This window comes from Lontra canadensis, unplaced genomic scaffold (assembly GCF_010015895.1).
Source record: "Lontra canadensis isolate GAN:19392208 unplaced genomic scaffold, GSC_riverotter_1.0 scaffold1, whole genome shotgun sequence".
NCBI classification, from domain to species: Eukaryota; Metazoa; Chordata; class Mammalia; order Carnivora; family Mustelidae; genus Lontra; species Lontra canadensis.
In genome coordinates this window covers 10,514,278-10,528,887 of record NW_022630995.1, presented here as the reverse complement: position 1 = coordinate 10,528,887, position 14,610 = coordinate 10,514,278, and the positions used below count along the sequence as shown (strand labels likewise).

Sequence of the window (14,610 nt, the reverse complement as noted above, 5' to 3'; positions counted from 1 at the left end):
GTCACTCAGGGAGCATTAAACTGCAGTGTACTTTCTTCTTCTTCTAAGACCTTGAAATAAACTTTACCTAATAAACTCTTCCTCCAAGCTTACAACAGTTTTGTATTTGCAAGCATTTAAAAAGCTAACTTCTGAAATTAATTTTCCTATAACATGTCAAGTACCAAAACAAAAGGAAAAGTAGGAAACTTATTGCAATTATATTGTTATTCATTGTCACCATGAAGGGTAGAAAGTAGCTTATAGTACATTTCACAGTAAAAATGTCTGTTTTTTTTTTTTTTAATGTAATTACATGGTTCTAAGGCACCTTAACAAATTTGTTGGCACTCGGGTAGACTGAACTTTGGTACCTTTGCCTTAGCCTTTTCTTTAATGGGTTCTGATTTGAACTGAGTAGTTTTCAGGTTTTTTTCAAATTTGTCCTTGATATGTGAGGAGGATAGACATAGCATGTATAGTTTCTGGAATGAAACTGCATGCAAACAATCTGCTTAAATGGGCAAACCATTACTTTATGTCTGAAAGCATATGTTGGAAGTATACTCTGTTCCTTGAAATCAGAGCAATGCATTTTAAAGGAATTTAATAGCCATTATCCCAGACTTTCCCTTATGTTGTTAGCTGTGCTATGATATGACATCATCACAACATTCAATATTTACTAACCTCAAAGTGAAATAGATGCTAAACTGAACTATGAGATAATGCTTATCCCTTAGGAATGTAGATTCTAAGAACCTGGCTAGTTTTGAGATTTTACATTTGCATTCCTTTATGATTAAATCTTGACCTAAAGGGCTGGTATATTCCAGGAGGGTGAGTAATGCTATTCCATAAATCCAAGCTGGTTGGGATTTATGATTTCTAAATGTACTGTTAAAACCTGTTTAAAGTCATATTTAAGTCTAGTCAGGTTGCCTACAATGCAGACTGTGGGGAGGAATGAAGCTAATGATTGGTCATAAGAGAATGAAGTCATTTTGCTCCTTTTTGTCTTTTTAAAGATTTATTTATTAGAGAGAGAGAGAGAGAAAACACAAGTTGGGGGAGGGGCAGAGGGAGAGGGAGAGAAGCAGACTCCCCACTGAGAGCAGCGACACAGGGCTCAATCTCACGACCTTGAGATCATGACCTGAGCTGAAACCAAGAGTTGGAGGCTTAACCAACTGAGCCACCAGGGTGCCTTACCCCTTCTTATTTACTTAAATTCAATTAGACCAATATATAGTACATCACTACCCCTACCCTTTTTTTTTTAAAGAAAATTTTATTAAACTTACATAGTTTGGACAGTTGAGAATGATGGCAGAAAAGAGCCGCTGTCACATATATATGTATTTGGCGATGCAGATTTATGGCAACTGACAGGAAGGGGGGACTCATTCAGTAGAAATAAGGGGGAAGTGAAAGCTGTGTAAAATACTCCCTTTACTGACTTTCTAGCTGGTTTTTATTATTTATCTTGGGTTTGAATCCTATGACCTAAGATTCTATCCCTCAGCTATTAAGAATTCTCTCAGGAATAAAAACAAGGAGTCACTAGACTCTTTATAGATAACATCCTTATATGTAATCCTGACATGGTTTTATGTACTGTAGAATATTTTAATATGCTAGAGTCTTATCTTGAGTAATAAATTATAACATCAAGTATAAATATGATTCACTATGATGTATACCTGAAACTAGTAGGTTATTTTATGTCAATTACTTACTTCAGTAAAAATACTCTTCAAATTTATTTTATTTTACTTTAAGCTTTGATTTTAATTCCAGTTAGTCAATATACAGTGTTGTATTAGTTTCAGGTGTGCAGTATAGTGATTCAACACTTCCTACAACAGCTGGTGCTCATCACAAGTGCCCTCCTTAATCCCATCACCCATTTCACCCATCCCCCAAGCCCCCCTCCAAAATTCTTTGAAAGAAAAATGTGATTATAATGTATGTAATAGTTATCAGCAAACATGGTTTAAGATTGTGTGAGCAAGCATGAAATGATGATATACCTGAAGTTAATCAGTGAAATCAATGCTGTAAAATGATTACTCTTGAAATAACTCCAGTTACCTTTTATCTTCTTTTGGCAAATCCATAGAATTCCCTAAGAGTATGACATAAAATTGTCATTTTTCTTCCCTTTCTATTTCTGGGGGACTAATAATAGCCAAAGTGAAGAACTACTAATTTAATTACACAATCATATGAATATTAAGGGTCTTTTTATTCTCTTTTGGGATGTTTCTACTTTTATAGAGAGAAACAAGGTCCAGTTCTGAAGTTTTACAACTTTGGTGGTGATGTGGGCTTTTTAACTTGTGAGGAGAGTATGTAAAAATCTCCATTGTTTACCTTTTAGGGGGATACAGAGGAAAGGAAGAGGGTCTGGGAGTTGAGGGTGAGTTTGGAGATAAGGGGATCATTGACATGTGGGAATGCCCTGGCTAGAAGAGGCTTCTGTGAGGAGTGCAGGCAGAGGCTTTGGATATGGCTTAAATAGTCACAAGAGTATTGAGCTTCATTAAAATTCTGAATTTTCTTTGACTCTATGGCTGATCTCTTGATCTGTTTTCACTCCTGGTTCTACTAATTTTTTTTTTTTTTTTGCCTCCTCTGTGGGTGGTGAGCAGTCTATAAATAATACCTTATGTAGAGCTTCCTCTGATCTCTGCCCTTTGTTCTCATCTTTAGTGAGCTAGGTGAGCGTTTAGCTTTTTCTAGGAAAACATTTTTAAATCATTAAACCTTTGGGTGAAGAACGTAGGAAAACAATTTTTTAACCCCCTCTGCATCTTTTTCAATATCTCTCAGACGGTTTGAAGGGAGAGAAAGAAGCATTTTTCTTTGGGTCACAATGAATAGCAAAATGATGATGCATTCGTGTTTTCCTTGAGCAGTGTAGAAAATATCTGCAACAAGTGAGATATAAAGACTGTCAAATGTGTTTTGTTTTCATTTCCATTAAACTTTTTAAAAAATGCTCTATATTGCAAAGTTATTGAAACATCTAGGAATCTTAGAAAGAAAAAAACTATGAAAGTGGGCTATTTGTTCCATTGCTAAGATTAATAGGAGATCTATTATCGGATAGATGTGTTGTTCATTGAACTTGTGTATGTTTAAACACATGTGGAGCCAGACTTGAAGGGTAAAGGTTCCATTATAATCTCAGTGAGAAGGGAACATGTGTCAGCTGGGAAGTAGAGAGTAAGACATAGCTGCAAGTGCTGGACCTCTTTAAGCGTTAAAGGGGAATTTTACATTAATCTGACCATGTCATACACCAGGTTTTTCAAATAATTAAGATAAATATTGGTTCGTAACTGATATTTCAACTTACATAAACTTGTCTTGTGAAGTCACAACAGAATTCTCACAATGGTGGTTATTTTTACACAGTGTGGGGTTTCATGGAGAATTTTAAAATGCACATTTTTCCCATGTTATTTTAAAAAATTTAGCAAAATAATCATCTTCGGGGATTTCATGGTTACATATAGACAGATATAAAACCAAGGATGCTTCGGATCCTTTTGGTTTATTTTCTTTCTCTCTAATACCAGGGGAAGGAGAGTCTAGTGACTCTGTTTGGTGTATTTATAAAGGTAATGCAATTAGAGTTATAATAAGCTTTTAAGACTTCACAAAAGGAGACATTTTGGAAGTGCTTGCTGGTGGGGGTGGAGATGGAGGGGTTGATGTAGCTATTTCTAGAGGAGGTTGGAGTACTTTTAATTGCTGTTCATTAATCTCATGTTCCTAGGTGGATTAAGTTTGAAGAAAAAGTGGAACAGGGTGGGGAAAGATGGAGCAAGCCCCATGTGGCCACATTGTCCCTTCACAGCTTATTTGAGCTGAGGACATGTATGGAGAAAGGATCTATCATGCTTGACAGAGAGGCGTCTTCTCTCCCACAGTTGGTGGGTAAGTATGTTGTTTTAAGTTTTTATCATTTTTTTTTTAGCTTTACCTAACTATCTATGGTAGATGAACTATCTCCATTCAAGCCGATGGCTTCTAGTGTAAGCAGAGTTGAATATCCTATAACACTTATTTTTGCTCTTTTTTATATTATAAGACAAGTAAGGTTTATTGCAGAAGATTTGGAATATACAGACAAATATTGAGAAGAAAATGAAAAAAATCATCCATCATACCTCTGTAGCCATTGTTAACATTTTGACATGTTTCCATCCAGTTTTTGTTTCTTGGTCTTCTCTCTATTGCTTTTAATTTCTCATGTTATTTTTATTGGGAATCATAATGTATATGTCCAGATTTGCATTCACCTCCTAAACTTATTAGGATAAGGTCAATATCACCCATCCTTGGTTACATTGAATGGGGGACTGAAGACTAGATTTCGAGGATTCCGACCTTGGACATTGCACTGAGCTTCTCTGGGCCTCAGTTTTATCATCTGTAAAATAGGGCTTCAATCCTGCGTAAGAAGGGAAATCATCTAATTGCTGGCTTGGGGCTGCCTTTGTAGGTGGAAGTCAGAATCCTTTAACTGTACGGAAGGAACGTTGTGTGGGGCAAGGAGCCAGCAGAACCTTATGGGTTGGTGACTCAGTCATGTCACATTGGTGCTGAGTGTCAGTTATATAACCACCACTGAGTCCCTGAACCTCATGGTGCAGGGCTGCATTGGTACCATTTGCAATTAGTGTCGTGTAGTGAATGTTAACTCACCACATTGAGCATCTGGGGCATACGTTACTACCTCCCAAACAGCAGTCATTGTTTTCATTTTCTGACAAAAGCCTGGCCTAATCTGCCTTATTATCCTTCAGATCCAGGTGTGAAGATCAGGTTTTTCTCAAAAAGAAGTGCAGAGGTTCTGTTTGGCATTCCTAGGAAAATTTATTAGCTAGATGACCACTGGACTTACATGGATGACTACACTTTCATCTGCAGGGTACCTCCTTTGGGATTATGGGGAACAGGTTGTGGATTGTGGCCCCCTAGAAAGTGGCCAGTGTAAAATTCTTGTGTGATTTCAGACTTACTACAAAATTTCTTTGAATATCTGTAGCCAAAAGGCTTGCCTATGACGTTTCCACGTGTGTGTGTGTGTGTGTGTGTGTGTGTTTTACAGTGAGAAAGCGATAGCATTTGTATGGGAGGAAAAGATTAGTTGTCAAACGAGGCATGTATCTTTCTGATGTATATGCATCTGATTCTTGTTCAGAGAGCTTGTTAGTTCCATTTGCAAAGAAGTCCTACACTTTTCATGAACCTGAGCTGCTTAAGGTACAAGTGCAGAAGAGGAAAGGGCTAACGGGAAGAAACTCGGTGGACAGAATTAATTAGTTCATACACGGATTCAGCAGTGGTGCAAGAGCTTCTGCAATGTGCCAGACGTTGTTCTGGGCCCTGGAATTAGGTTTGCAAATCTGTCACTTTGTAAATGGGGTAAGTGTACAAACCGCATCCACATAGTTAGAAGATAATATAGGGAATAATCTCTATGTAGAGTTTTTCATATTTGACAAGGCAAGTGAGGCTGAAAATGGATATTTGGACATATTCTTGTGCCCAGAGAAGATGAGCCCATCCACAAAGACAGAAGCAGACAGAAGGGATGGTTTTCTGAGTGATTTATTTTACTTCAGGGGAGATTGTTACTCAAAAAAAATATCATGGTTAGCAAAAATCCATCCAGTTTTTTTGAGTGAGAATTGCAATTTGTGTGTGTTTAGACTTTAAGAACTAATCTGGAGCAGAGATGTCTGAAATTAGACAAGTTGAAGAAAGAAGTCGGTATTCGTGAATGCTGGGTAAAATGGAAATTAAAGTTGTGAGTGGGCAACACGTAGACAATCTCAGGAGAGAATGTGTATTGTAGTTTAAGGGTCACTAAAAATGTCCCAATATAAGAAAGGAGGACTTGGGCTTTTCTGTACAACTGCCTTTTGGGTCTTTAGTACCAGCAAGAGCCCTCTGAAGGAGCTTCTGCTCATCAGCAATTGACTGACCTTTTCCATGCACTAGAAGAGAGAATCCCACATTGTACTGGAGCCTTGTTAGCCAATGGCCAAAGAAAGAGGTTCTGGTTACTAGGTTTAAGAAAGGTTCATTAAGCATGTTAAGTTGTTGCTTTCATTTTTCACTGCTTTGTATTACCAGTTGTGGACTTTTTCTCTAAGCACCGTCTCTTTACTTTTAAAAATTGGCATTATATTTAAAAATCAGATACCACCAGGTCCCTTTGAAGTACCATCGCTCTCATTCTGAATCTGATAATAGAGAAAAACAATTCAGAGGCAAATAACACACATTAGAAGCAGAAGGAAGGAAGGAAGGGAGGGAGGGAGGGAGGGTGGGAGGGATCAGACTTGCAGGAGTGGAGAGAACATGTTTGAAAGAATGTAATTGTCTAAAAAAAATATTTAATAATCCTCAAAGAATCAAAGCCTTGTAGAGGGTTAAAACACCTGGAGGAAAAAAACCCCCTAATTTCATTTTAAATGATAGAAAAAATAATTATTGTCATTGTTTATTTGCTTATTAAAAAATCCTTTTCTAGCAGAGGCTGAAGTGGTTGTTTTGTTTGGCATCATGCTGAAATTTGGAGTTGAGAATCTCTAAGGTGCATCTCCCCCTCCATCCCATTTTTACTTCCACGAAAGAGAAGAAAAAAAAATAGTGGGTGTGATGATTATACAAACAAACAGGAGCATGGTTTTTCTCTTGCGTTGCATTACACCTGCTACTCCTTCTCAGGGCCCGAGAGGCAGCCTCCCTCTGCAGGTGCAGAGCCGTCCCCACGTGACTGTTGAAGCAGGTGTGCCGCTCATCTTACATACCGCCTCCTTCTGACTCTCCTCAGGACATCTCCTTGTTTTCTTCATGGAGAACCCCTTTTGAAGGCTACTAAAAAAATTTGTTTTTAAAGTGATTAAAAGATAAAACAACATTTTCATGGATTATTTTAATAGCTTGATTATTACTATCATCATTATAACCCTACAATTAAAGAGTGTCATTCACATAAGAAGGCAAGTACGTGCGAATTTTCCTGGCCTCCTTAGTTAAAAAAATGATAGGCCATTTCAGGTATTTTATTATGCTGGGAAATGGATTGGGAAAATGTAGCTCTGTTTTTGGAGTTCTCATTTTTATATTTAAAGGTATTCCTTAACTGTGCATGTTGGCAGATGTGTTAGTCATGTTGTTTCTTCCTTTTAACACCTTTTATAGTTTCAAAATGGCAATGTATTTATTTTTTATCACAAAACTAATACATGTTCATTTTAAAATAATCCAGAAAAAAAGAACACACAAAAATCAAAATACCATCATTCACAGCAGTTTTTCTGTACATCACTGTTTACACATATGAAATTTATTTTATAAATGGGATCATACTATAACACTTTAATTTGACCTTTTTAACTTAAAAACTTAAGATGAATTTCTTTCCATGTGATTAAATACAAATGTAAACATCATTTTGATATCTGCAAAATATTTAGTATTGGGCATTTGTCTTCAAGTTTTTATTTTAAAGAATACCGTAAGACACTCTTAATCTCACAAAACAAACTGAGGGTTGCTGGGGAGTGAGGAGGGAGGGAGAGGGTGGCTGGGTTATGGACATTGGGGAGGGTATGTGCTATGGTGAGTGCTGTGAAGTGTGTAAACCTGACGATTCACAGACCTGTACCCCTGGGGCTAATAATACATTATATGTTAATTAAAAAAAAAGAATAGAAGTGAACATTTTTGTTATACTTGGGTGAAGTTGCGTATTTTTTTAGTGTAGATTTCTAATGCTGAAATATCCAGAGAGTTTGCACATATTAAAGGGTTTTGTTTACATGATTTGCCAAGTGGCCCTCAAGAAACGTTATGCTAGTTATTACTGCTCTTGTCATATGTGGTTCCCTATGACACCCCCCCTTCACATCACTGTGGATTGCTTGTTTTCCTTTTGCTACTTTGATAGATTTATAAAATCTCATAATTGGTGATATTTATATAATTTTTAAAATTGCCTTCGTTAGTCTGAAGTTTAATCTTTCTTGGGCCTTGTATTTCCAAAATGTTTGTCACTTTGGGCCATTTTTTTGTTGCATGAACACCATTTTGTTTGTTGGCTTATAGAAGCTCTGGATATATTAAATTTTTTTTTTTTTTTTAGTCTAGAGCTTTTTTCAATAAAGAAAAACACTTTGTGATATGGAAAAAGATGTAAACTGTGAGTCAGAAAATGGGGTTCTACTTGGGGGGTTGTGCCTTTCTCACCCTCTCTCTTCCCATCTGCACAAGAGGTTGCAAACTTGGTGTTTCCTAAGGTTTCTTCCGGCTCTGCTCTCATATACAGTTGGCACGTTCTCTCACAATTGGTAGTGTTTGTGGGATTTTGAACACTAAAGGCTTAATTTCAGTGTAACTGTGAAATGTTACTGCCCCCACTTTCCTTGAAAGGTTTTATAGTTTTTGCTTAAAAAGATCGCTGTAATGTGGGCCGTTTTATGGAAACTTAATGAAGGGCGTGAGCCACACAGATGTCAACCTGTTCTAACTGGTGATTTCCAGGCATTAGTACCAGAGGGCCTGCTGTGCCTATGCACGGGTAGGCTTGAGATTACAAGGGAGGGCAAGCATAGTGGGAGGCCCTGCCAGGAAGGCTAGATAAGGAGCACTTTAATCCACAACCCTGGAATTAGAGCAGGAGCTTGATAACTCGTGCTGCAGATATGCTGGGGCTGTTTGTTTATTTTTATGGCTCTTCCGTGAAATGGACTTCCACACTGAACAAGACTTCAAGGGAAAGGAGAGGAGTAGCACCTAATTATTTTACTGTGGAGCAGAGGGTTAGCTGTAATTATAGGATCAGTTCTAAGAGTTTCACTGAGAAGGGTTTGTGCAGTTAAACACAGAGTTAAAGGCCACTCTCAAACCAAAACATTCCTATGGGAGAAACTCCCCGCCTTGCCCAAGCTTCCCACCAAGTGGCCCAGTGTTAGGTGACATTTATGGCCTCTGTGTAAGACGTGTGATGGAAAATCCTGGATTCAGCCTCTGTTTGGTTGCCAAGTAGCTGACTGTGTACCATGGATGTCGTCCGTGTCTAGCTGTAGGCTGTCAGGCCATTTCTTCGGGGGCTTCCTATTAAGATGGGCTTCCTCGAGATACAGGTCTGCCCCAGCGGAGCCCGCGGAACATCTCTAACTTCTCTTAGGAGATGTTGTTATCCTGCCAGCTCCCATCACTTTTTTCATCAGACTTTATAAGAGAAGCTTTTGTTCTTATCTCCCCTTTTAAAAAAAGATTTATTTACTTGAGAGAGAGAGCATGAGAGGGGAGTGGGGAGGGCAGCGGGAGAGGGTAAGAATCTCAAGCAGGTGCCATGCTGAGCACGGAGCCTGACACAGGGCTTGGTCCCAGGACCCTGAGATCATGACCTGAGCTGAAATCAAGAGTTGGAACCTTAACACCTGAGCAGATGCCCCTCTCATCTCCACTTCTGTATACTGGGAGCTTTGCCAGGAAGAGAGTTTTGAGGTGTGCTAGATGCACTCATGTACCTGAAAAGGTGGGCGTGGAATCTGCTCATTGCTCTGGTTCTGTGCCGGGGACAAGAGCTCCACGCCACCTGCATATCTTGTGTGGGTTCTGTGATGATTCTGCCTGAACCCTGTTCTGGACAGAGGAAACGTCGACCTGTCGTGTGACATCAGAGAAGGATGTGCCAGGCTACATTTCTGCCATCCTGTCGACATGCTGACTTGTGAGAAAGAGGATTTCTTCTTTTAGAGTAAAACGTGTCCTTCAGCAGAGCCACCCATGGAGCAATTTCTATGAAACACGGTTATCTTTTCCAATTAAAGCCGTTCTAAAAACAAGAACGAATAGAAATTATAACTTTTTTGTGGTAAGACTAAAATTTTATATTAAATTCTGGTGAGTTTATTTTTAAAATGATTAATGGAATATATTGAAAAGGCTTTTGTTGGATCCAAACAAGAACAGCCTCCCTTTTTAGAAAAGATGAAGGCATAGTTTTGTAGTTTAGTCTTTCATTGGATTAATTGGTGTTCAAATAACCTGATATGGGGAACAGTATTCTTTTCTTTTCCTTTGTTTTGTTTTAAGGAAAATACATCATTACAGAAGAATTTGGGAAACTAGATCTAAAAAATCAGTATTGTCACTACATTAAATTTTGCATATTCTTTTCAAGTTTTTCTTTTATCATTTATATTTCTGGCACATTTGCTATGATAGAGTACATGAAATTTTTTAATCTTTCTTTTTTTTTGCTTAATTGAGAAAATGTAAATTACTGACTTACTGTGTTACTCATAGAAGAATGTGATTAATGTGAATTCACTATTAGCTGCGATTGAAAAAAAGGACAAGATGATTCTTCCTCTCCAAACCTAAAATTTGTAGTTGGAGTATTTATAACTTTCTCATTAACACCAGAATCTCTGTGTCCCGTATCTTTACCCCCATACAAAGATAGAAGTTGGAAATTTGGGAAATACTGTGTTGATCGTAAGTTTGAGGATAATATCTGTAAAGTTGGGGTAAAAAGTTTAACTTTATGATCTTGTGACTGACTTTTGCTTTTTGTTTTTGTTTTGCTTTGTTTTTGTATCAGAGATGATTGTTGACCATCAGATTGAGACAGGTCTATTGAAACCTGACCTTAAGGATAAGGTGACCTACACTTTGCTCCGGAGGCACCGGCATCAAACCAAGAAATCTAACCTTCGGTCCCTGGCTGACATTGGGAAGACAGTCTCCAGTGCGAGTCGGATGTTTACCAGCCCTGATAATGGTAATGCCAGGCCAAACAGCTGCTCGGTTCTCCTCCCTTTCTCTCTCACCCTTACTCCATCTCGCGTCATTTGTCCTTGCTACCCCGATCCATGTTCCTTCCTCAAATTTATATGCCACAGCCATTTCCTAATGAGACTTTTATCCAGCTGGGCAGGTCTGCGGTCCTGTTGGAAAGATTCCAGCAGTTGCTAAGGCTGCAGATGTCAAGATGCCTGGTTCGCTCCTGTATACGTCTAGTCTGATTGAGATGGTCTGGTACTACCACTGTGGTGAAACAACCGAACATTTCAGATGAGTCATCAAACTCAGAGATTTTTGAGTATATCAAGGAACATGCTTTTGACTTGTGGGTGTGTCAGAATTAGGAGGACAGATTGAGATACGATAAATGCTCTGAATTCTAGTATCATAAAGGGTTTGCTAGGTATGTGAGATGGTGTCTACTCTATAACTCATTATTTATCCAAGTAAAGCTCAGTATTACATTTATTACTTAATAAAGTCTAAGCCTACAAAAAAAAAAGAAAAAGGATCATATGCTCTTCTGTTATATGATAATGATGGTTAGATGTGAGAATAATTATTCAACGTGGGATACTACCCCATTGTATAGTAGTAGGAAAGGTTCTGTGTGTATTTATACTCTGTTGCATTCAGCAGAGTTTTCTATAAAGTATCTATCTTTTGTATCATTGTCTTTGTTTCAAATACATTTCATGGTTGTGTATAATCTGAGAAGGGGAGAAGTTTATTTCCAGGAAGTATGGAAGATAAAAGCATACAGAAAGCGTTGCTAAACATGGGGCTGGTAGAACCAGGTCTCTCTCATCCCACCTTGATCTTTTTTAGTACTAAGAGAAATGAGTAGATAAGGGAGCATCTAATTCATTGTCTTCATCTGTACTTTCAGAATAGGGTAAAGTATTTTGCCATGGGAAATGTGGACTAAATGAATGGTATAAACTGAATTCTAACTTAGCCACTCCATTTCTGGAAATTGAATTTTCTGACTTTATATTAAAACTAATGGTTGGCTGGAAGAGAGTTTACTGTTAGTAAACTTTCTCTGGTGTATTTTTGAACCATTTTATTATTGTACTTTCTTAATGAGTGTCCAGTCATTAAGTAGAACCAAATGAAAGGTTCAGTTTTATTGAATGACTTATACATTGATTTAACTGCTACCATAAATTTTTTAAAAAGCAAAACAAATTATAAATAAGTACTTTAATCAGAAGTGCTCTTTATATAAAACAGTCACAAAAAGAAGAATCTAATCTAGACTATTCTTACTATAGTTGCTATTATTACCTGGCATATTGCTGCTGACTGGAAATGTTTTATTTTTTGTGTATGTCTTTTGCTTCCTTCTTTCTTGTTTTTCAGTTATATTTTTGAAGAGCTTATTGGCTGGAAATGTTATGGGATGAACAATGGGTTATAACTGATGTCACAAATACTTCATTTTAAAAGGGGCCCTGTTTTTAAAATTATGGCAACTAAAGTAAAAGTCTTGTCTTTCATGTATTTTTTTTCTTATCCTCTTCTTCATTTAAATGAAATTCCATGATTCGGAGATTAATTTTTTTTTTATCCTGAAGTTGGTACTTACCATTAAAGAAGAAAGAAAGTGCATTGTTTTCAAGTATTGCTATATTTGCAAATTCAAGTATTGCTGTATTTGCAAAGAGAAGTGGAATGAATATGGCAGAATGAGGGTGCCTTCTACCAGTCTGGTCTGAGTTCCCTTTTCATAAAGTGGAGACAGAGTAGAAATTAAGAACAAGTGGATCTTGAGGCCAGTATTTTGTGTTTTAGGAGAAAGTATTGGGATGTGGAATACAACTGATACGTTGATATCATCCATCATCCAATCTTTTATCCTATCAGATCTTTGTACTTCAGAGCGAAGTTGAAATTGCCTTTGTCATTCACCTTTCGCTTGTGAAATGTTATATATGCTGGGCGGAAAGCAAATAGGGATCACAATCAGTTCTTCCTTTCCAGCTCTTCAGCTGATGAGCTTACACCCTGACGCGTGGAACATGATTAGCCTTTTTAAACATGTTATTATTGGCCTTTGTGTTACCTAACTCCTTTTAAATATCCAGAGGCAAGACTTGACATTGAGAGATTCTATAGTAATGACTTTCATGTACCTCTAAGGTGCATTGTTATAAATTATCAGACGGCAAATTTTGGGTTTTCTAAAAGTGCTTTTTCTTAACTTGAAAGTTTATACAGTTATTTTTATAAGTTAGGGTTTAATTTGATTATCTTTAACAACTATGAAATGTCGTTAGAATAAATTTCTAAAACAACTACGTAGCTGTGGCTACTGTTTTAATAAATGAGAATCTTACATCTGTTGATGTTGGAGTTAGATTCTAATACTGTAACCCCATATAAAAACTAGATAAACTTAGTTACTTCAGTCTTCTATTGTAGGTGAGAAAATAGATGTTGTTTGCTTTAGTTATGATAGCTACAGTGCAATTAATAGCTGAAATTTATGGAGATACTTTAGAATTGGAATTTTTTTCATTTCCGAGTGGTATGCTGGAGCTAGTTCTGTCTACTCACAACAGCCAATCAGGAATTTTGTAAACCAGTTGTTTAAACACAGCTACCATTAAAATTTAAATTATGTACACATACCATTAAATAATGATATTAAAAACAAAGGTAATTTCTCAAAATTCATCATTTCCTATTTATTTTATTGCACTGTACTGGAGTTTACACTCTTTGTGTTGTTAACATCTATTGTGTTTGTATGGTGGAAATACAACAAAATGGTGTTCAATTAGTCACCTTCTTCCCAACTCTGTGATCAGTGACTTCATTTTGGTAACTTGATGGTGGTGGCACTTACACTATAGAAGTCAGCAAATTCAAATCAGGACCTGATTTATTGTTTTGTCACTTGTCTGTAGGCTTTACAGAGTGATGGAGAAAATGTTAATAGTGTGGATTAAATTTAAGTGTGTAGTGTCTATGGCCATTGCCTAGTCAGCTTGAGCTCTTAACAAATTACCATAGACTGGGTGGCTTAAACAACAGGCATTTATTTTTCATAGTTCTGGAGTCACAAGGGAAGTCCAAGATCAGTGTGCCACAGATTTGCTTCTTGATGAGGACCCTCTTCCTGGCTTGTAGATGGATGTCTTTTCATTGTATCTTCACATGGCAGAGGGAAATCTACCCTCTTTCTCTTCTCTCCTTTCATAAGGGCATTAATTGCATTCATGAAGGCTCTGTCCTCATGACCTAAGTTCCTCCCAAAAGCCCCACCACCTACTATCACATTGGATGGGAGAGTTAGGGTTTCAACATAGGAATATTGGGAGGATACAAACATTCAGTCCAAAACAGCTTTTAAAATGCAAAGAACACAAAGCATCCTGTAAATGTTTGGCCCGGTTTTCAAAAACTATTATGCAGGTTTAGCAAAGGAGTCACCCACATCATTGAGGAATGAGTGAAGTCTGACATAGGTCTTCATTGTTTCACTTTTGTCCTACTTGTTAACATATATGATAATGGATGCTCAACAAGGATATTGAGTTGCAACTGTGTTTGGTTGCCAGTTGCAACCATAAGTTGGCTATTGCTGGAAGAGTTTGATAAAAACTAACAAAGAATCAACTGACTATATGTAATTTACAATAGAGTATTATATATATTATTATTACTTGTATATGTGCTGCCTGTCCTTTATATCAATAAAAATTACTACACATAGAAGTGCTCGTGAGCATACACATGCCTTTTCCCTGAAGAGCTGGTTTTCTCAAACATTTAGCA

The 14,610-nt window shown here is 37.3% G+C and overlaps 1 protein-coding gene across 2 annotated transcripts in view; it reads left to right on the top strand.

Annotated features, from left to right (window-relative positions):
• The window catches only part of SLC4A4 (solute carrier family 4 member 4), a 266,399-nt gene that overhangs the window by 94,657 nt on the left and 157,132 nt on the right, over positions 1–14,610 (top strand). For both annotated transcript variants that reach the window (XM_032843239.1, XM_032843305.1), the window contains exons 4-5: positions 3,767–3,927; positions 10,622–10,801. In XM_032843239.1, coding sequence (XP_032699130.1) covers positions 3,767–3,927; positions 10,622–10,801 — 341 coding nt within the window. The remainder of the gene's footprint in view (positions 1–3,766; positions 3,928–10,621; positions 10,802–14,610) is intronic.